The sequence below is a fragment of the Pristiophorus japonicus genome, chromosome 10 (assembly GCF_044704955.1).
Source record: "Pristiophorus japonicus isolate sPriJap1 chromosome 10, sPriJap1.hap1, whole genome shotgun sequence".
Taxonomy (NCBI): Eukaryota; Metazoa; Chordata; class Chondrichthyes; family Pristiophoridae; genus Pristiophorus; species Pristiophorus japonicus.
The window spans coordinates 49,893,283-49,914,377 of NC_091986.1; the positions used below are offsets into that span (position 1 = coordinate 49,893,283).

General features: G+C 45.2%; 1 protein-coding gene across 1 annotated transcript in view; it reads left to right on the forward strand.

The window, feature by feature from the left end:
• The window catches only part of LOC139274589 (rho guanine nucleotide exchange factor 7-like), a 156,426-nt gene extending 142,473 nt beyond the window's left edge, over positions 1-13,953 (forward strand). The window contains exons 19-22 of the mRNA XM_070891270.1: positions 5,165-5,229; positions 5,786-5,885; positions 9,248-9,302; positions 10,759-13,953. Coding sequence (XP_070747371.1) covers positions 5,165-5,229; positions 5,786-5,885; positions 9,248-9,302; positions 10,759-10,881 — 343 coding nt within the window. The 3' untranslated portion in view covers positions 10,882-13,953. The remainder of the gene's footprint in view (positions 1-5,164; positions 5,230-5,785; positions 5,886-9,247; positions 9,303-10,758) is intronic.
• The last annotated feature ends 7,142 nt before the right edge of the window (positions 13,954-21,095 follow it).

Consider the following 21,095-nt stretch of genomic DNA (forward strand, 5'->3'; position numbering starts at 1 on the left):
CTACATTTACACATTCTTCCAGACAACTCCAAGTGGACAAAATAATGAAATGATCATATTCTAACAACAAAGCTAAATAATACACTGTTTCTCCTTGAATTTCCTGTCACTGTGGGAGACAAAACAATTAACACCATTTCTTGGAAACACAGAGCTGATGTTTGATTCAGGAGTTTCGATCCCAGGAAAGAGTTTCCGGGATTGCTTGGATTTTTAATATCGGACCATTTAGATTGATGTCGTTCACAGTGACCCAATTACATAACATTGTCTCAGCTTCCGTCTGTACTTGCGGCACTGTCGGTACAGGAAGCAGCTCAAGTGTCATTGCTGTTTTAAATTAGCTCATGTACTGAGACTGGATTTAAAAAACTAGCCACTAAATCATTCTGGTCGGGTATAGTTCAGCATTGTCACAACATGCCTTCACCCACTCAGTATCTGGGTCATTTGTAGCCCAGGACCCCAGTGATTGAACAGAACTCCCTTGCTCCTGGGTTTCAGATTATTGGTTATATCTCATATCCTCACCTCATCTCCCTGACATTTAGAAGGCAGTCGAATCAACACTTCACTAGAATCTGGCTTAAAGTCTAACCCGCTAAACACTTTTGTTAACCAGTGGAGTTGTGAACTGAAGCAATGAAAACCTAATTTCCAGTAGTTACCGGCTTAACTATTCTTCGTCAGAAGAGAGAAAAATAACTCCCATGCTTGCAGTATGAACACTACCTGGCTGTGAGCTCCTGAATATTAATCTTTGTAAGGGATAAATTGTAAGAGTTGCAAATAGGTGGTCAGAATTATGCTGAAGGTAGTGAACTTATCAGTATTAGGAGGGTCTGTATAATTGCCTATGCATCTAACACTTGCTTATGTAGGTTATAGCACAAATGTATAACGCATTAAACTGAATCCGTAATCTCTCATACTTAACTCTCCGAGGAAAGAAATTCCTCCTCAAGTCAATCTTAAATGGTTGGCCCCTTATCCGGAGACTATGCCCCCTAATTCTAGACTCTTCAACCAGGGGAAACAATCTCTCAGCACCTATCCTGTCAACCCCCCTCAGAATCTTTTATATTTCAATGAGATCACCTCTCATTCTTCTAAACTCGAGAGAGTATAAGCTGAATCTATTCAATCTCTCCTCATAGGACAACTCTCTCATCCCAGCAATCAATCTAGTGAACCTTTGTTGCACTGTTTCTAAGGCAAGTATATCCTTCCTTAAATAAGGAGACCCAAACTGTGCACAGTACTCTAGGTTTGGTATCATCAGAGCTCTGTACAATTGTAGCAAGACTTCCTTACTCTTGTACTCCAACTCTCCAGCAATAAAGGCCAACATACCATTTGCTTTCCTAATTGCTTGCTGTACCTACATGCTAACTCTGTTTCTTGTACTAGGACACCCAAATCTCTCTCAATAATAGAAACACCAACATTTAATAGTTTCTCACAAATTAAAACATTCTGTTTTTATATTCTTCCTACTAAAGTTTCCCCACATTATACTCCATCTGCCACCTTATTGCCCACTCACTTAGCCTGTCTATATCCCTTTGCAGGCTCTTTGCGTCCTCCTTACCTTAATTTTCCATCTAGCTTTGTATCATCAGAAAGCTTGGAAAGTTGCACTCTACATCTACAATACGCACTGCAGCAACTCGATAAGGCTTCTTCGCCAGCACCTCCCAAACCCACAACCTCTACCACCTAGGAGGACATGGGTAGCAGGCACACGGGAACACCACCACCTCCACGTTCCCCTCCAAGTCACACAGCATCCTGTCTTGGAAATATTTCGCCGTTCCTTCATCGTCGCTGGGTCAAAATCCTGGAACTCCCTCCCTAACACACTGTTGGGAGTACCTTCACCACATGGACTGCAGCGGTTTAAGAAGGCAGCTCACCACCATCTTCTCAAGGACAATTAGGGATGGGCAATAAATGCCCACATCCCATGAACGAATAAAAAAATGTATTTTTTTTAAACCTTGGTCCCTTCATCAAAGTCATTAATATAGATTGTAAATAGCTGAGGCCCAAGCTCTGATCCTTGCGGCATCCCACTAGTTATAGCCTGCCAATCTGCAAATTACACGTTTATCCCTACTCTCTGTTTTCTGTCTGTTAACCAATCATTTATCCATGCTAATACATTACCCCCAACCCCATGTGCCCTTATCTTACTTAACAACCTTTTATGTAGCACCTTATCGAATGCCTTTTGGAAATCCAAATAGACTACATCCACTGGTTCCCCTTTATTCACCCTGCTCGTTACATCATCAAAATCTCTACTACTTTTGTCAAACACGATTTACTTTTCATAAAACTATGTTGACTGCCAAATCATATTATGATTTTTTAAGTACCCCGTTATCATTTCCTTAATAATGGATTCCAGCATTTTCCCGACTACTGATGTCAGGCTAACTGACCTATGGTTCCCTGTTTTCTCTCTCCCTCCTTTCATGAATAGCGGGGTTACATTTGCTACCTTTCAATCCACTGGGACTGTTCCTGAATCTAGGGAATTTTGGAAGATCACAACCAAAAGATCTACTATCTCGGCAGCCACCTCTTTTAGAACCCTAGGATGTAGGCCAGTGGATTTGTCGGTTTTGAGTCCCATTAGTTTCTGAAGTACTTTTTCTCAACTGATGTTAATTACTTTAAAGTCCTCACTCTCATTAGCCCCTTGGTTGGCCACTAATTTTGGTATACTTTTTTTGTCTTTCATTATGAAGACAGATAAGAAATATTTGTTTAAAATCTCTGTTATTTCCTCCTTCCCCATTATAATTTCTCCTCTTTCAGTCTCTAAGGGACCAATGATTTTTGCTATTTTTACATAATCTGTTTTTAAAATTCTTGCGAATTTACTCTCGTATTCTATTTTCTCCCTTTTCATCAATTTTTTGGTCATCCTTTGCTGGTTTCTAAAGCTCTCCCAATTCTCAGGCTTATGACTATTCTTCGCAACATTATAAGCCTCTTTCCACCACTTTTCCTGTGGAGTTTTTATTTCTCAATGGAATGTATATTTGTTGAGAAGTTTGGAATATTTCCTAATCTATCTTAGCTAACTAGCTCCTCATACCTAGATAATTGGCTTTATTTAAGTTTAAGACACCAGTTGCACATATCTTATTTTTAATTTGATTTGTTTTTGTCCTGTAAACTACTTTTACCATCTGCCTTTGTGCCATTTGATATAGGGCTGATACCCCCCCCCCCCCCATTTCATACAGGGCACAGTGGGTTTCCCATTGAGAACTCCGCTGTATTTTTCCTTTTTGGATGAGGGGAACGAGCATCAGCGGGGTGGCAGGCAGCAGCACCAGAGGCTCATGAATCCCCACCTACTGGTAACCCCTGACAACAGAATATCTGATGCCAGTTTAAACCAGTGTGTGCCATCTCTCCTCGGGCCAGGAAGGCAAGTGAGAGGGCAGGTCCTGGAGTACGAGGCTGTCTTGTGCTGATGACAATTGTGCCTCATTGCAGGAGATGAGCTGAGCAGTGGTACACAATGTCCAGTCATCAACATCATCATCATAGGCAGTCCCTCGGAATCGCAGAAGACTTGCTTCCACTTCTGAAGTGAGTTCTTTGGTGGCTGAACAGTCCAATATGAGAGCCACAGACTGTCACAGGTAGGAAAGATAGTCGTTGAGGGAAGGGGTGGGTGGGACTGGTTTGTCGCACGCTCTTTCCGCTGTCTGCGCTTGATTTCTGCATGCTCTCATCGTTGAGACTCAAGATGCTCAGCGCCCTCTTGGATGCACTTCCTCCACTTAGAGCGGTCTTGGGCCAGGGACTCCCAGGTGTCAGTGGGGATGTTGCACTTTATCAGGGAGGCTTTGAGGGTGTCCTTGTAGCGTTTCCGCTGCCCACCTTTGGCTCGTTTGCCTTGAAGGCGCTCCGAGTCGAGCACTTGCTTTGGAGCCATCTATCAACACACTATTGGCCTGTTGAAGATGTGCTTGGAGCAATCTAGTCTATCGATATAGTCAGGCTTTGGTCTCAAGGTTCGTGGCTCTGTGTTGCCTGCTGCATAACTTTGCCTTCCAAAGGGGTTACATTGGGAAGGCCTTGGAGGAAGATGGCAGATAAGGACATCAGGGATTTGATCTAGAGAAGCAGCCAGAAGAGGACATGGACAACCTGTCGTTGGCTGCAACAAACATTCATGCAACTGTTAAACAGGGAACCTGCTTCTGACTTCCACATCTGTCCAATTCAGCAACCATTCTCTCCATACCTTCACCCTTCGCTCCAAATAGTTCTTCAGCAGCCTCTTCTTGCTCAAAGCTGAGACGTTAAGCTGAGCAAGCGGGTGTAAAAGGTCCCATGGCATTATTAAAAGAAAAGGGGAGTTTATCCAGTGTCCTGGGCCAATATTGCACCCTCAACCAACATCATTAAAAAACAAATTATCTTTGTGGGAGCTTGCTGTGTGCAAATTAGCTGCTGCATTTCCCTACATTACAACAGTGACTACACTTCAAAGGGAATTATTTGGCTGTGATGTGCTTTTGGAAATCCTGAAGTCCTGAAAGGGGCGGGTGCCTGATGCACATTGGATTGGCAGAAAAAAATTTCAAAAAAACAAACTACTAAACAAATGTATGGTAAAACTGTAATCTAAACCCGGCTGAGACTCTTGTCACTCGCAGGTTGTTCTTCAGCCTGTTGCAGCCCAATCTCACCGATCCAGAAATCGCACGTGTATTCACATTTTTAAAAAGCTGGGGATCGTTTTTGGAAATTTCAAAATGTCGGCCAAAGTAATCACAATTGGCATGAAAGTCGGGCAGATCTGGGTCAAGGACTCGGAGTTGGGCATTCCGGTCCCTGATCACCTGCCCTCCTCCTGTCGCCCTATGTTCGGGATGGAAAATTCCCCCCTCACTTTTAGTCTTGCATGACAAACAGTGCGATTCAAGAAGATTGAGAGATACGATTGGTAACAATATCTGGGTAGGTTTTCTGAATTCATGGATAGAAACTGTAGAGGTCACGCTGACTGAACACCATCTCACATCTGGTTTTTCAATAATTGGTAGTATTTATTCCATTGGTTTTCCTGTGGAACGAACGACCCCAGTTAAGGAGGAAAATTAATAAATAATGGGATAAAATTTCCCTTCAGCACACCTGTCAGAAGAAGCAGAAAGATGAGAACAACTGAAGATCAAACTTCAGCAGCAGCTCCAGGTTATTACAGTCAATTGAATAATGGGGACAGTCCGCGCAAACACACATGGACTGACACACACACACACACACACACACACACACATGGACTGACACACACACACACACACACCCACACAAGCAAACACATGGACTGACACACACACACACAAACACACATGGACTGACACACACACACATGGACTGACACACACACACATGGACTCTCGCACACACACAAACACACATGGACTGACACACAAACACACACGGACTGACACGCATGTAAACACACGCAAACACATGGACTGACACAAACACACAAGGACTGACACACACGCATATAAACACACATGGACTGACACACAAACACACACGGACCGACACACACGTGCACGGACTGATACACACACACACACACACACACACACACAGACCCTCACACACATACACAGATTGACGTGCACGACATGGTAGTGATTATATTGTAGCTTCGCCTTTAAACTGCGTGATCTTTGTGTACAGTGGCCCTGGTGTCCTGGGACAGTGATTTCAACCGCTGAACTCTGTGTTGCAGCATATCGTAAAGAGTCTGCTCCTCAGGTTTTATTACCAGAAGAAGAAAAAATGATTGTAGAAGAAACCAACAGCAATGGGCAAACTATCATCGAAGAAAGGTAAGAGAACACTGCCAGTGATTTGATGGCCTGTACATTGCAACGTATGGTTTAACCGTTGGTGGGAATTAACCCAAGACAACAAGCAGTCCCAGCTGGATAAGGAGTGGGATTGTGCGCAGGTAAACTCTGAGTTCTGCTGGCTGAAGACCAGCAGAGCCCAGACCTGCCTCTGGGTGCTAAACCTTATTTCTGCCAACCTGGATTTAGGTGCGTGGGATGTGTCCCTCTGGGAAGAGTGCGGGTTCTCCAAATCGGTCAGTGAGTGGGTGCTGACACCCAGACTCTGAAATCTGCTGATAGTTCCATGTGTGACACTTCTACAGCCACCGATCTGCTCAACCGCACCCTCACCACCACCTTTGATGCCCTAGTCCCTATTAAAACCATTACTCTCTCAACCTGGCCATTCCCCCGTATAGCCCTCAAGTCCAAGGGGCGCAGACTTGAATGGATATGGCGGACAACTGGTTTATCCATTCACCACCAGATCTGACTCGACCACATAAAACATTATCGGGGCCTACTCTTGTCTACAAAAACTGCGCACTATTCCAGGATCATTCTAGAATGCAAAGATAACAGCCGGCTCCAATTCTCTACTGCTAACTGTCTTCTTAAATCCCTCTCCCCTGTCTCCACCACACTCACCACCAACAACAAGTATGAGGAACTCGTGGACTTCTTTGTCTCAAAGATTGAGACAATCCGATCAGCTGCCTCTGCCAGTTCCTTTCCTTTCCCTAGCCCACCGGGTCAAACTTGCTCTGAGGCTCCCCCCTGCCCCAGCACTAAACTCGCATCTTTCTCTAGTTCCTCTCTGATCGCCTCTCTTGACCTCTCCAAGCTCATCTTGTCCATGGGACCCACTTCCTGCTCCCTTGACCCTATTCCCACTAAACTACTGACCACCCAACTTCCTTTTCTGGCTCCAATGTTAGCCGACATTGTTCACGGTTTTCTCTCCTCAGGTACTTTTCCCTCTCCTTCAAATCTGCGGTCATCACCCCTCCCCTCACTGTGCTTGTTAGCTAACGCCCCATCTCCAACCTCCCTTTCCTCTCCAAAGTCCTTGAACGTGTTGTCGCCTCCCAAATCCGTGACCATCTTTCCCGGAACTCAATGTTTGAATACTTTCAATCTGGTTTTCACCATGGCCACAGTATCAAAACGGCGCTCATAAAGGTCACAAATGACTTCCTTTGTGCTGTGACAAAGGTAAGCTATCCCTTCTCGTCTTCCTGGACCTGTCTGCAGCCTTCGACACAGTTGACCATTCCATCCTCCTCCAACACCTCTCCACCATCGTCCAGCTGGGTGGGACTGCACTCGCCTGGTTCCACTCTTATCTATCTAATCGAAGCCAGATAATCTCCTGCAATGGCTTCTCTTCCTACTCCCGCATCGTTACCTCTGGTGTCCCCCAAGGAACTATACTTGGCCCCCGTCCTATTTCTCATCTATTTCCTGCCTCTTGGCGATATCATCCGAAAACACGGAGTCAGTTTCCACATGTACACTGACGACACCCAGCTCTACCTCTCCACCACTTCTCTCGACCTCTCCATGGTCTCTCAATTGTCAGATTGCTTGTCCGACATCCAGTACTGGAGGAGCAGAAATTTTCTCCAATTAAATATTGGAAAGACCAAATCAATGTCTTTGGTCCCCGCCACAAACTGCGTTGCCTAGCCACTGACTCCATCCCTCTCCCTAGGATCTATCTGAGGCTAAACCAGACTGTTCACAAACTAGGCGTCATATTTGACCCTGAAATGAGCTTCTGGACACATAGCCACAGCATAACTAAAACCACCTATTTCCATCTCTAACATTGCCCGCCTCCGCCCCTGCCTCAGCTATTCTGCTGCTGAAGCCGTCATCCATGCCTTAGTTACTTCTAGACCTGACTAATCCAACGCACTCCTGGCTGGGCTCCCACATTCTACACTATGTAAACTTGAGGTCATCCAAGACTTGGCAGCCCATGTCCTAACTCGCAGCAAGTCACGATCACCCCTGTGCTCGCTGACTTACATTGGCTCCTGGTTAAGCAACGCCTCGATTTCAAAATTCTCATCCTTGTTTCTTTACAAATCCCTCTATGGCCTTGCCCCTCCCTATCTCTGTAATCTATTTCAGCCTCACAACCCCCCCACCCGAGATGTCTGCCCTCTTGAATTTCCCTGATTATAACTGCTCAACATCGGTGGCCGTGCCTTCAACTGCTTGGGCCCTAAGCTCTGGAACTCTCTCCCTAAACTTCTCCACCTCGCTACCTCTCTTTCCTCCTTTAAGACGCTCCTTAAAACCAAACTCTTTAACCAAGCTTTTGGTCATCTGCAGAAATTTCTTGTTCTGTGGCTTGGTGTCAAATGTATTTGTTTTATCTTATATCACTGCTGTGAAGCGCCTTGGGACGTTTTACTATGTTAAAGGCGCTAAATAATAAAAGTGGTTGTGTTTCAGACACCCGACATCACCAGAGATACTTCAATTCTGGGCAGCTGCACAACGTTAGAAAGCACAGGGAATGGCTGGGCTTTCAGCAGATTTTGCTGAAGAATGTGCAAGAATTGGGCTAGTGTAATCCCATAGATTGTAACACAATTACACAGCAGTGCCTGAGCTTTTTGCTTTTATGGGGTACATGGCTGCATCTGGTGGAGTTTTTGTGACTACCAGAGCTTGGACCCAGCTACACACAACATATAGGGTGTAGAATCAGGCCTGAGCCGTGTCTCCCCTGCTCTAGCTCACAGAGGCTGCTTTTCAGCTGGGACAGTACAGTCTCTGCCCTTTAAACATTAAATTCCTGTTCCTGTTAATGTGCAGATATCTCACATTAATACTCACAGATCCTGGTGCACTTATGATTTATTCAATGAACTGGAAAAAGTTAGAAATGTAAAACTTTTTAAGCAAATACAAAGGCAAGGAAAAGGGGGAGGAGAGGAAAAACAAAAGAGAAGGTTTGTGATAGGGTGGTGAAAAGACAAAAAAGGGATGATGGTGCAAGGCAGAAGGGGGTGGTAATGGGGCATGCAAAGCAATGGAAATAACAGCATCATTATCAACACTTGCTGTCCGAAAGAATGGAAGTAGTGGTTATGGTCTGAAATTGTTGAACTCAATGTTGAGTCCAGAAAACTGTAATGTGCCTAATTTAAAGACGAGGTGCTGTTCCTCAAGCTTCCGTTGAGTTTCTTTGGAACAGTGTAAGAGGCCGAGGACGGAGAGGTCAAAGTGGAAGTGGGGCAGAGAAAATGACAAGTGACCGGAAGCTCAGGGTCACACTTGCACTAGATAAACAGAATGCCATTTTTATCTATTCTGATGTCTCTGATTTCCTCTTCAAACAGGAGCCTTGTGGACACTGTTTATGCATTAAAGGATGAGGTGCGTGAACTAAAGCAGGTGAGTACATCACCCCTATTCTGGGAACTTGCAGACATTGGGCTGGATTCTTTCGAGCGTTTCTTTCCCTCTGTGGGCTGTGAAGGGTCCGGATGGGAACAGGCTGTGGGGGAATGTCAAGGTGGGAGGGCACTGGGATGCAATCAGCTTACGAATGGCCCACTCCAGAGACTTGATCCCATAATGTATGCCGACACTCCAGTGCAGTATTGAGGGAGTGCTGCACTGTTGTTGGAGGGGCTGTACTGAGAGAGCACTGCACTGTCGGGGGGACTGTACTGAGGGAGCATTGCACTGTCGGAGGGGCTGTACTGAAGGAGCGCTGCAATGTCGGAAGGGAAGTACTGAGGGAGTACTGCACTATCGGAGGGCAACACTGAGGGACTGCTGCACTGTTGGAAGGGCAATACTGAGGGAGTGCTACACTGTCGGAGATCCCATATTTCAAATGCGACGTTCAACCAAGGCACTGCCTGCACTCTCAGGTGGACATAAAAATCCCATGGTACTATTGGAGGAAGAGCAGAGGAGTTCTCCCCAGAGTCCTGGTCAATATTTATTCCTCAACCAACTTCACGAAAACAGATTATCTGGTCATTATCATATTGCTGTTTGTGCGATCTTGCTGTGTGCAAATTGTCTGCCGCGTTTCCTGCGTTACAACAGTGACTGCACTTTAAATTCTTAGGTGGTGAAAGACACATTTTAGCAATTCCTTGTGGTGAAGGCTAAATGTAACACCCTATGAAATTAACAAGCAGGGACTCATGAAATGGAACCCTGCCCAGATCCCCAGCCCATGACTGCATGTTCTGTGCCACACTTCTGGCTGGGCTCCCACATTTTACCCTACGTAAACTTAAGGTCAACTAAAACTCGGATGACTGTGTCCTAACTCGCACCAAGTCCCGTTCACCCATCACCCCTGTGCTCGCTGACCTACATTGGCCCCCGGATAAGCAACGCCTCAATTTCAAAATTCTCATCCTTGTTTTCAAATCCCTCCATGGCCTCGCCCTTCCCTGTCTCTGTAATCTCCTCCAGCTCCACAACCCCCCAAGATGTCTGTGCTTCTCTAATTCTGCCCTCTTGAGCATCACTAATTTTAATCGCCCCACCATTGGCAGTCGTGCCTTCAACTGCCTGGGCTCTAAGCTCTGGAATTCCCTTCCTAAACCTCTCTACCTCTCCTTCCTCCTTTAAAACGCTATTTAAAACTGCCCTCTTTGACCAAGACCTGCCCGAATTTCTCCTTACATGGCTCGGTGTCAAATTTTTTGTCTCATAATAATCCTGTGAAGCGCCTTGGGACGTTTCATTACGTTAAAGGTGCTATATAAATACAAGTGGGTGGGCAAAACCCTCACCGGGAAAAGGTCCCTATCTGAGTGTGTTTCCGACAACGCTTCCACTCCAACCCCTAGATTCAGTTCTCATTCTGAATTTTGTGTTCCAGGAAAACAAGAAGATGAGGCGTTCGCTGGAGGAGGAGCAGAGAGCTCGCAAGGAGTTAGAAAAACTGGTTAGAAAAGTTCTAAAGAATATGAATGATTTCTGTTGGGATGAAACCAATTTCTAGCAGACGGAAGATCAACACGCCAGCCTGGGAATGATTGTTGCTGATAATTAGCGAACAAGCACTTAATATAAAAACAGAAAATGCTGGAAACACTCAGCAGGTCAGGCAGCATCTGTGGAGAGAGAAACAGAGTTAACGTTTCAGGTCGATGACACTTCATCAGAACTGTTAATATTGTCAGAAGCACTTAATATGTTCCTCTGCCATTGGCCCTCCACTATTTTAACACAGACTTTGACTGGTGTATTTTAAAGAGGTTGAGTGTTCATTAAAATAGCAGACTGGGGATCGTCATGCAATAGTGTTGAGCTGCAACTGTGGTGGGCAGTAACCTCCAGCATGTGCTTTAGCGCAGTATAAGAGCAGTATTCCCAGCGCAGAGTTCCCCCAGAGGGAGGGTGGGAATCCAGCCCGACTGATTCGCTCCCTGCCCGGCTTTACCATCCATTAATGTCCTGAAAATCGGGCATGCGGCAATGGAATTGCCAGTCACACGGAACCCAGCACCGTGAATGTGTAACTTCCCGCAATAACTGCCTCCGCAATTGCAACAAATAGGAAACTAATCTTCAGGGAGTTTTGTGGGTCTTTCGATTAATATCACACCCTGAGTTAGAGCAGAGCAGTATTTGAACTCAACACTTGGGATTGCATTTCAGATCTGAAACCATTGAAGGGAATCTGGACAGTTTCAGTGGCTACATTCTGCTTTTACTAGTCAATCTTTTAAATTAACTCAGTTTTGTAATTGTGCGGTGTTTGATTGGGAATTCCTTCTGTACTGGCACTCAGCGAAGGCAATATCTGTAAACCTCTGCGTCGGTAATGTTATATTATGGATGTGGTGCTCACTTAGTGCTTTCTCATATTGAGGTGGGAGGGTTGCAGATGCATCTTTTTATTACAGGTCTCTTCACTGAGCCACATTACGCCAGATCTGTAGCTTAACCCAACTCTTGCTTCACCATGCAAATGTTTTTGAGAATATCTGCTATCATGAGGAGCTTCCCTGGATGGAGTGCTGGATCCGAGAATCGGGCACAGAAAGCACTCCCAACTTTAAATATTCAGGATCACAAAATGTGGGACTCCGTGACTCAGGCAGACTGGACTTTAAAGCCCGACCACACCCTCATCACACTGGGAGTTTTACTGTGTAGAAACGGCCCTTTATAAGATTGTATGAAAGGATGGCAGGACATTGAACACGAGTTGCTGGGAGCTCAGATTGTATTCACTTGTGACCCATGTGCCTATGTCTAGTACAATGTTTAAACGTTTTCTCTCCAGTACATATCATTTTCCTGATGATTAAAGTTGCTGAGGCCCCACCTATTGAGAAAGGTCATTGGTATCATTCTGTGGCCCACTGATCCTTGGCCATTGCAGAGCCAGTAACTGCTGCGACAGGGTGAAGATTTCTGACCACACGCAATGCCCACTATAAAAACGCAATTAAAGCGTTGCATTTAAAATCTAGCTTCTTTAGTTAAAAGCGTTGCTTTGGGCAAGAAAATACATTTGTGGCTAAATGTTCCCATTTTCTGTCCACTGGGAATTTTCCCTTCAATTTGGACAGATAATTGAGAACTGTATGAGAGATTTCCCCCAACTGGTGCTCACGGTGTGTTTTATAAAATGTACCTTTCAATTTGTGCACAGTTATTTTCAGTGATTAAACCGACAGTTACCAAAGTTAACTCTGACATGGTTTCCCATGGTGCAGGTCGAGTTCTGCAATAGTCCTTGAGGTGATCAGGACATCAGACTTTGTTGTAACTTGCACTGGGTGTAATAATATACATCAAGGCGTAAGCAAAGCTGGAAAAAAAGTGTCAACAAATTTTGTTCTCGTTGTTTGTCAGTGTTTTGGCTTAAAAATTACAGCAAATTCGGGACGTTCAGCAGCTTCTATCTGGCACAAGGCATCATCTCTCTTAATTCAGGATTAATGTATAGAAAATCGGATCGAGGACACACAATTTTCAGTTATGGAGCAACGTTTCCTACAGTCGCCCCTGTTATGGTCTGGTGTTTGAGACCGAGCGCTAGTCTTCAATAATCTTTGTCATGGATAAATTGGTTCAGAAATCTGTTGTCGGCTTCGACAGAGATAAGTAGTGCTGCAAAGCAGGGATATGTAGTGAGAGTTCCCAGGGGCTGCTCAGCAACTGCTGGCTCTATTCGCTGCTGCGGTGAGCAGGGTGCGGGTATTGCATTGGCTCCGCTGCTGCAGTAAGCAGGATGCAGGGTTTGCACTGTCTCTTTCCGCTGCTGTGTAGTGATCATTGGATCTAAATCTTGGGAGCAGGGGAGGTGGGAGAAGTTGTGAATGAAATTATCCAGACTTTGACCTCAGCTTTCAGACCCACCGACATCCAAATAGTCTCATCGGACTGTTTCTCCCTTCTCTTTTGCCTCTAACTTTCCGAGACCCTGTGTGAGCTGGGCAGTCTCCATTCACTCGGGCGTCTGATCTGCGAATGCATCAGATAACCAGAGGACTGACAGCTTATGCTCCTACTGACAAGGACATTGCTTTTTCTTAAAATTTTAACCACCATTAACGATCCATTCCTATTTAATATAATACAATGGATATTGTGGGCTGTGATATTTCCTGGGACTTGTGAATCTCTCATTTTCATCCGTCTACATTTTTATAGTGATGAGGCGCTGGATCTGTTTTTGAATGACGGTTTTGATTAATTGCGAAGTTCCTTTTTAATTTTTTTATCAGCTTGATGTGTGGTGTGATCAGACTGGCATTCCTAGCTCTCCAGTCCCGTCTCCCCAGGTCACTGAGCTGAGATTATAGGGATTCTGAAATATCTCTTGTGATTATTGAGCGAGGTTGATGACGGGCAGAAATGTCTGCTTTAACCCTGAGCGGGTCATTGGAAATGTACCGCAATGTGTCTCAACATTTCCCCATTTGTGAGAGGTGCAATGTGAGCATTAAATTTGGTCCGCTATTTCCTGATGTACTAAGATTTCTGTGGTCGACTGGTATTTGTAATTCAGGATTTCCCGTGTAAATAGATCTAATAAAATTATTAACTGAAAGCAGAATTCCTTATCCTGACTGAATTGTTTCCGTTTACATCCCATATACTTCCACTCAAGCTAACTGGTGTGTAAGTTTATAAATAGAACTTTGCACAAGATGTAAGTCACAAGCTCATCATTTGTTTACACCGGTACCGGTTCCTTGTGGGACAATCTTGCTGATCTCACCTGAACATGCCTAATTCACGGCGTTCCCGGTTTTCCCACCATCGTGTTGGACTCCGCACATGTTTCTTTGATTCGCCTTCCGAAGGGAATCCCTAAATTTGTCACTGGTTTGAAACTCAGTGTTGGATCAGAGGGTGACGTCACTGCTCTCACTGACACTCATGAGGTGGTGGTACAGTTTGATGAAATTACAGGTAAAGTTACGAGGAGAGATTACACAAATTAGGGTTGTTTTCCCTCGAATTTAGATTAAGGGGTGACCTGATCAAAGTTTTAAGATATTAAGGGGAACAGTTAGGGTAGATAAAGAGAAACTACTTCCGCTGGTTGGGAATTCTAGGAATAGTAAGCTGTAATATAGAGCTCCACCTAATGGACTACTGCTCCACCTAGTGGATTACTGTGGTAATGCAACTGCTGATGTACAATAAAAGAAAGTTCCAGATTGCTTTAGTGATGTTGTAAAGAATATGTCAGCATTGGCGAATGAGGATAGGATTCCCTAGCTGAATTTTTGTTGGTGATTAATCCAGCCAACCAACAAAGTGACTTTAGAGGCTCTTTGTTTCGCAGCACAGCAAAAAATCCAGGGTAAATTACGAGTACACTGTTGACATTGCCAGAGTTCATATAGCTGCGCTTATGGGAATAATAGAGCGTTTGGGTGAGTTCCATCACGACCAAGAGACTTTCAGAGCATATGTGGAGCGGCTAGGAATGTTTTTGACCGCAAATAGTATCGTCAAAGTCCCCGATGATGAAAACCATAACCAGGTGGCTTTAGAAAGAAAACATGCTGTTTTCCAGTCTGGACCAGGCCCCGAGGTGTACAAAACCATGAAAAATGTGCTTGTTTCCGTCAAGCCAAAGAACAGATATTCTAAACAAGTTAGAACAGCACTACAGTCCTGAGCCTCTGGAGATTGCTGAAAGTTAGCGTTTTGGAATACGAGATAATTTAACTGATGAGAGCTTCAGTGAGCACATTGTAGCATTAAAAAAGCTATTCATTCACTGTCATTTTGGAAACTTTCAGTCCCGAGCATTGCGTGGCCGCTTTGTGGGATGAAAAATGGAGCAATTAGAAGAAAATTGTTGACGACTCCTAACTTGACATTTGACTTAGCTTATAGACATAGAAACATAGAAAATAGGTGCAGGAGTAGGCCATCGGCCCTTCGAGCCTGCACCACCATTCAATGAGTTCATGGCTGATCATGCAACTACAGGACCCCATTCCTGCTTTTTCGCCATACCCCTTGATCCCCCTAGTAGTAAGGACTACATCTAACTCCTTTTTGAATATATTTAGTGAATTGGCCTCAACAACTTCCTGTGGTAGAGAATTCCACAGGTTCACCACTCTCTGGGTGAAGAAGTTTCTCTTCATCTCGGTCCTAAATGGCTTACCACTTATCCTTAGACTGTGACCCCTGGTTCTGGACTTCCCCAACATTGGGAACATTCTTCCTGCGTCTAACCTGTCTAAACCCAGCAGAATTTGAAACATTTCTATGAGATCCCCTCTCATTCTTCTGAATTCCAGTGAATACAAGCCCAGTTGATCCAGTCTTTCTTGATATGTCAGTCCCGCCATCCCGGGAATCAGTCTGGTGAATCTTCGCTGCACTCCCTCAATAGCAAGAATGTCCTTCCTCAAGTTCGGAGACCAAAACTGTACACAATATCCCAGGTGTGGCCTCACCAAAGCCCTGTACAACTGTAGTAACACCTCCCTGCCCCTGTACTCAAATCCCCTCGCAATGAAGGCCAACATGCCATTTGCTTTCTTAACCGCCTGATGTACCTGCATGCCAACCTTCAATGACTAATGTACCATGACACCTAGGTCTTGTTGCACCTCCCCTTTTCCTAATCTGTCACCATTCAGATAATAGTCTGTCTCTCTGTTTTTACCACCAAAGTGGATAACCTCACATTTATCCACATTATACTTCATCTGCCATGCATTTGCCCACTCACCTAACCTATCCAAGTCATTCTGCAGCCTCATAGCATCCTCCTCGCAGCTCACACTGCCACCCAACTTAGTGTCATCCGCAAATTTGGAGATACTACATTTAATCCCCTCGTCTAAATCATTAATGTACAGTGTAAACAGCTGGGGCCCCAGCACAGAACCTTGCGGCACCCCACTAGTCACTGCCTGCCATTCTGAAAAGTACCCATTTACTCCTACTCTTTGCTTCCTGTCTGCCAACCAGTTCTCAATCCACGTCAGCACACTACCCCCAATCCCATGTGCTTTAACTTTGCACATTAATCTCTTGTGTGCGATCTTGTTGAAAGCCTTCTGAAAGTCCAAATACACCACATCAACTGGTTCTCCCTCTTCCACTTTACTGGATACATCTTCAAAAAATTCCAGAAGATTTGTCGAGCATGACTTCCCTTTCACAAATCCATGGTGACTTGGACCTATCATGTCACCTCTTTCCAAATGCGCTGCTATGACATCTTCAATAATTGATTCCATCATTTTACCCACTACCGATGTCAGGCTGACCGGTCTATAATTCCCTGTTTTCTCTCTCCCTCCTTTTTTAAAAAGTGGGGTTACATTGGCTACCCTCCACTCCATAGGAACTGATCCAGAGTCTATGGAATGTTGGAAAATGAGTGTCAATGCATCCGCTATTTCCAAGGCCACCTCCTTAAGTACTCTGGGATGCAGACCATCAGGCCCTGGGGATTTATCGGCCTTCAATCCCATCAATTTCCCCAACACAATTTCCTGACTAATAAGGATTTCCCTCAGTTCCTCCTTATTAGACCCTCTGACCCCTTTTATATCCAGAAGGTTGTTTGTGTCCTCAGTGAATACCGAACCAAAGTACTTGTTCAATTGGTCTGCCATTTCTTTGTTCCCCGTTATGACTTCCCCTGATTCTGACTGCAGGGGACCTATGTTTGTCTTTACTAACCATTTTTCTTTACTAACCATTTTTCTTTACATATCTAAAGAAGCTTTTGCAGTCTGTTTTAATATTCCCTGCAAGCTTCCTCTTGTACTCTATTTTCCCTGCCCTAATCAAACCCTTTGTCCTCTAAATTTCTCCCAGTCCCCGGGTTCGCTGCTATTTGTGGCCAATTTGTATGCCACTCCCTTGGCTTTAACACTATCCCTGACAAAGAAATAGCAGACCAGTTGAACAAATACTTTGGTTCTGTCTTCATGAAGGAAGACACAAATAACCTTCCGGAAATACTAGGGGACCGAGGGTCTAGTGAGAAGGAGGAATTGAAGGAAACCCTTATTCGGCGTGAAATTGTGTTAGGGAAATTGATGTGATTGAAGGTCGATAAATCCCCGGGTCCTGATAGTCTGCATCCCAGAGTACTTAAGGAAGTGGCCTTAGAAATAGTGGATGCATTGGTGATTATTTTCGAACAGTCTATCGACTCTGGATCGGTTCCTATGGATTGGAGGGTAGCTAATGTAACCCCACTTTTTAAAAAAGGAGGGAGAGAAAACGGGTAATTATAGCCTGACATCAGTAGTGGGGAAAATGTTGGAATTAATTATTAAAGATGAAATAGCAGCGCATTTGGAAAGCAGTGAGAGGATTGTTCCAAGTCAGCATGGATTTATGAAAGGGAAATCATGCTTGACAAATCTTCTAGAATTTTTTGAGGATATAACTAGTAGAGTGGACAAGGGAGAACCAGTGGATGTGGTGTATTTGGACTTTCAAAAGGGTTTTGACAAGGTCCCACACCAAGAGATTGGTGTGCAAAATTAAAACACATGGTATTGGGGGTAATGTACTGACGTGGATAGAGAACTGGTTGGCAGACAGGAAGCAGAGTCGGGATAAACGGGTCCTTTTCAGAATGATGGGATGGAGCAACAAGTGGCACCGAACGAAGAAGCGGATTGGGGTAAAGAAAGCAGGCTCTCTTAAAGGAGGCCTGCAACCCACCACAATTAAAGGGACAGTTCCACACACTCGAGCAATGTAATAGTAATTGTAAGTCAGAGACAAAATGCGTAATTAATCATGTAAAATGTGTAATTGATGATCTGAATTGTGCACATGCAACCAGCGAGGAAAAGTCGCGCGATCACGATCACGATCGGACCCACAGAGTGTCCATCATAAGTAATGAAAAGTTGTGCGATGCAGGATTCCAACTGCTTGCAGCCAATGCAGCGGGCAGACACCCATTGGGAGCACACAGGTCCAGCGAGCTACCCAGTTCTGTAGCCTGTGTCCCGGGGACTTGAGTCATGCACCGTGGATTGTGGCCACAAGCAGCCGACACACATGAGCTGCAAGCAAGCGACCTCAGCAGAGCAAAGGCACCGATATCGATTCCATGCCCCTGATCGGCTCCACCTCTCAGGCACCTGATGGCACCAACTGCCACGAGCCTGAAGGAGCAGACTATGCTAAGGCACAGTCCACAGACCCCATCGCCACCAAGGCCTTACCCGTAAATGAAGGGTCACCCGCCACAGTTCTCCCAAAGGGGACCGGGACCAGCCAGGATCCCAAACCAAACAACGCCCAGGCCAGCGAGTCAGCAGTCCCCTGTGCACTGCTAGGCGACAGCTCCTCAGGAAGCAGCAGCGACCCAGGGTGCAAAGAAAGGACAAGGAGGTCACAGGCATCTGTGAACTGGCCCAACGCTAGGGAGCACGGCAACAGCCCCGAGAGCAGGCAACTTGAGCCAACCAGGTTCCCACTGCCAGCACCGGGCACTGAGCCGCCACCAGACTGCAGGGACACAACCCAGCAGCTCTGGAACTAGTTCGTCCTCACGCACCGGTCACTGCATCGAGAAGGCATCTCACCAGTCTAACGTACTTGTCCCACAACGGAACCACAAATGTGATGCAAACCTGTTTTTCTGAATTTGAATGCTAGGAGCCTCTGCCATAATCGATGGGGATGGGGGGAGAATGGAGTGGTCGGGGACACACACAAACAGCAACCACCAGCACTCTACTGCACCAATCATTCACTGAAGATTGAAACGACCTGCCAAGGGTCAACCAGACAGAGCCCACATAGAGCTAAGCCTAGAGCACAGTCAATGCAGAGGCAATTTGCACTAAAGGCTCAAGGGAGAGTGATGTCATGTATCCTACATGGCTACTGTTGGTACTATCACAAGGTGCCACCAGAGGGCACAACAGCGGATTGGAAAGCAGCTAATGTAACGCCTCTGTTTAAAAAAGGGGGCAGACAAAAGGCAGGTATCTATAGGCCGGTTAGTTTAACATCTGTAGTGGGGAAAATGCTTGAAACTATCATTAAGGAAGAAATAGCGGGACATCTAGGTAGGAATAGTGCAATCAAGCAGACGCAGCATGGATTCATGAGGGGGAAATCATGTTTAACTAATTTACTGGAATTCTTTGAGGATATAACGAGCGTGGTGGATAGAGGTACCGATGGATGTGGTGTATTTAGATTTTCAAAAGGCATTCGATAAGGTGCCACACAAAAGGTCACTGCAGAAAATAAAGGTACGCGGAGTCAGTGGAAATGTATTAGCATAGATCGAGAATTGGCTGGCTAACAGAAAGCAGAGAGTCGGGATAAATGGGTCCTTTTCGGGTTGGAAATCGGTGGTTAGTGGTGTGCCACAGGGATCGGTTATGGGACCACAACTGTTTACAATATACATAGATGACCTGGAAGAGGGGACAGAGTGTAGTGTAACAAAATTTGCAGATAACACAAAGATTAGTGGGAAAGCGGATTGTGTAGAGGACACAGAGAGCTGCAAAGAAATTTAGATAGGTTAAGCGAATGGGCTAAGGTTTGGCAGATGGAATACAATGTCGAAAAGTGTGAGGTCATCCACCTTGGGGAAAAAAAACGGAATACTATTTGAATGGGGAGAAATTACAACATGCTGTGGTGCAGAGGGACCTGGGGGTCCTTGTGCATGAATCCCAAAAAGTTAGTTTGCAGGTGCAGCAGGTAATCAGGAAGGCGAATGGAATGTTGGCCTTCATTGCGAGAGGGATGGAGTACAAAAGCAGGGAGGTCCTTCTGCAACTGTATAGGGTATTGGTGAGGCCGCACCTGGAGTACTGCGTGCAGTTTTGGTCGCCTTACTTAAGGAAGGATATACTGGCTTTGGAGGGGGTATAGAGACGATTCACTAGGTTGATTCCGGAGATGAGGGGGTTACCTTATGATGATAGGTTGAGTAGACTGGGTCTTTACTTGTTGGAGTTCAGAAGGATGAGGGGTGATCTTATAGAAACATTTAAAATAATGAAAGGGATAGACAAGATGGAGGCAGAGAGGCTGTTTCCACTGGTCGGGGAGACTAGAACTAGGGGGCACAGCCTCAAAATACGGGGGAGCCAATTTAAAACCGAGTTGAGAAGGAATTTCTTCTCCCAGAGGGTTGTGAATCTTTGGAATTCTCTGCCCAAGGAAGCAGTTGAGGCTAGCTCATTGAATGTATTCAAGTCACAGATAGATAGATTTTTAATTAATAAGGGAATTAAGGGTTATGGGGAGCGGGCAGGTAAGTGGAGCTGAGTCCACGGTCAGATCAGCCATGATCTTGTTGAATGGCGGAGCAGGCTCGAGGGGCTAGATGGCCTACTCCTGTTCCTAATTCTTATGTTCTTATGAGACTTGGAGGTTACCTGTACAGGTTTGCCTGGCCTAGTATAAAAGGCAGGCCACCAGGTGTGATCCTTACTCTGGAGTTAGCAAATAAAGGACTAAGGTCACTATAGTTCAAGTACAACACATTTCCTTGTGGAGTCATTACTAGAGCATCTAAGGACACAACAACCTTGTTGCGCATTGTCTCAGATAGCTGGACCGTTAACACTGGTGATTCCTTAACATGAAAGGGTTAAATAAAACTTAACTTCAAATCAACTTAAAGTTTAACTGGCACCAAGGTGATGGGCACCATTGATGTCTGAGCTGCATACACACAGCAGTGTGTCAGCGTTGTCACTCACAGCAACGTTC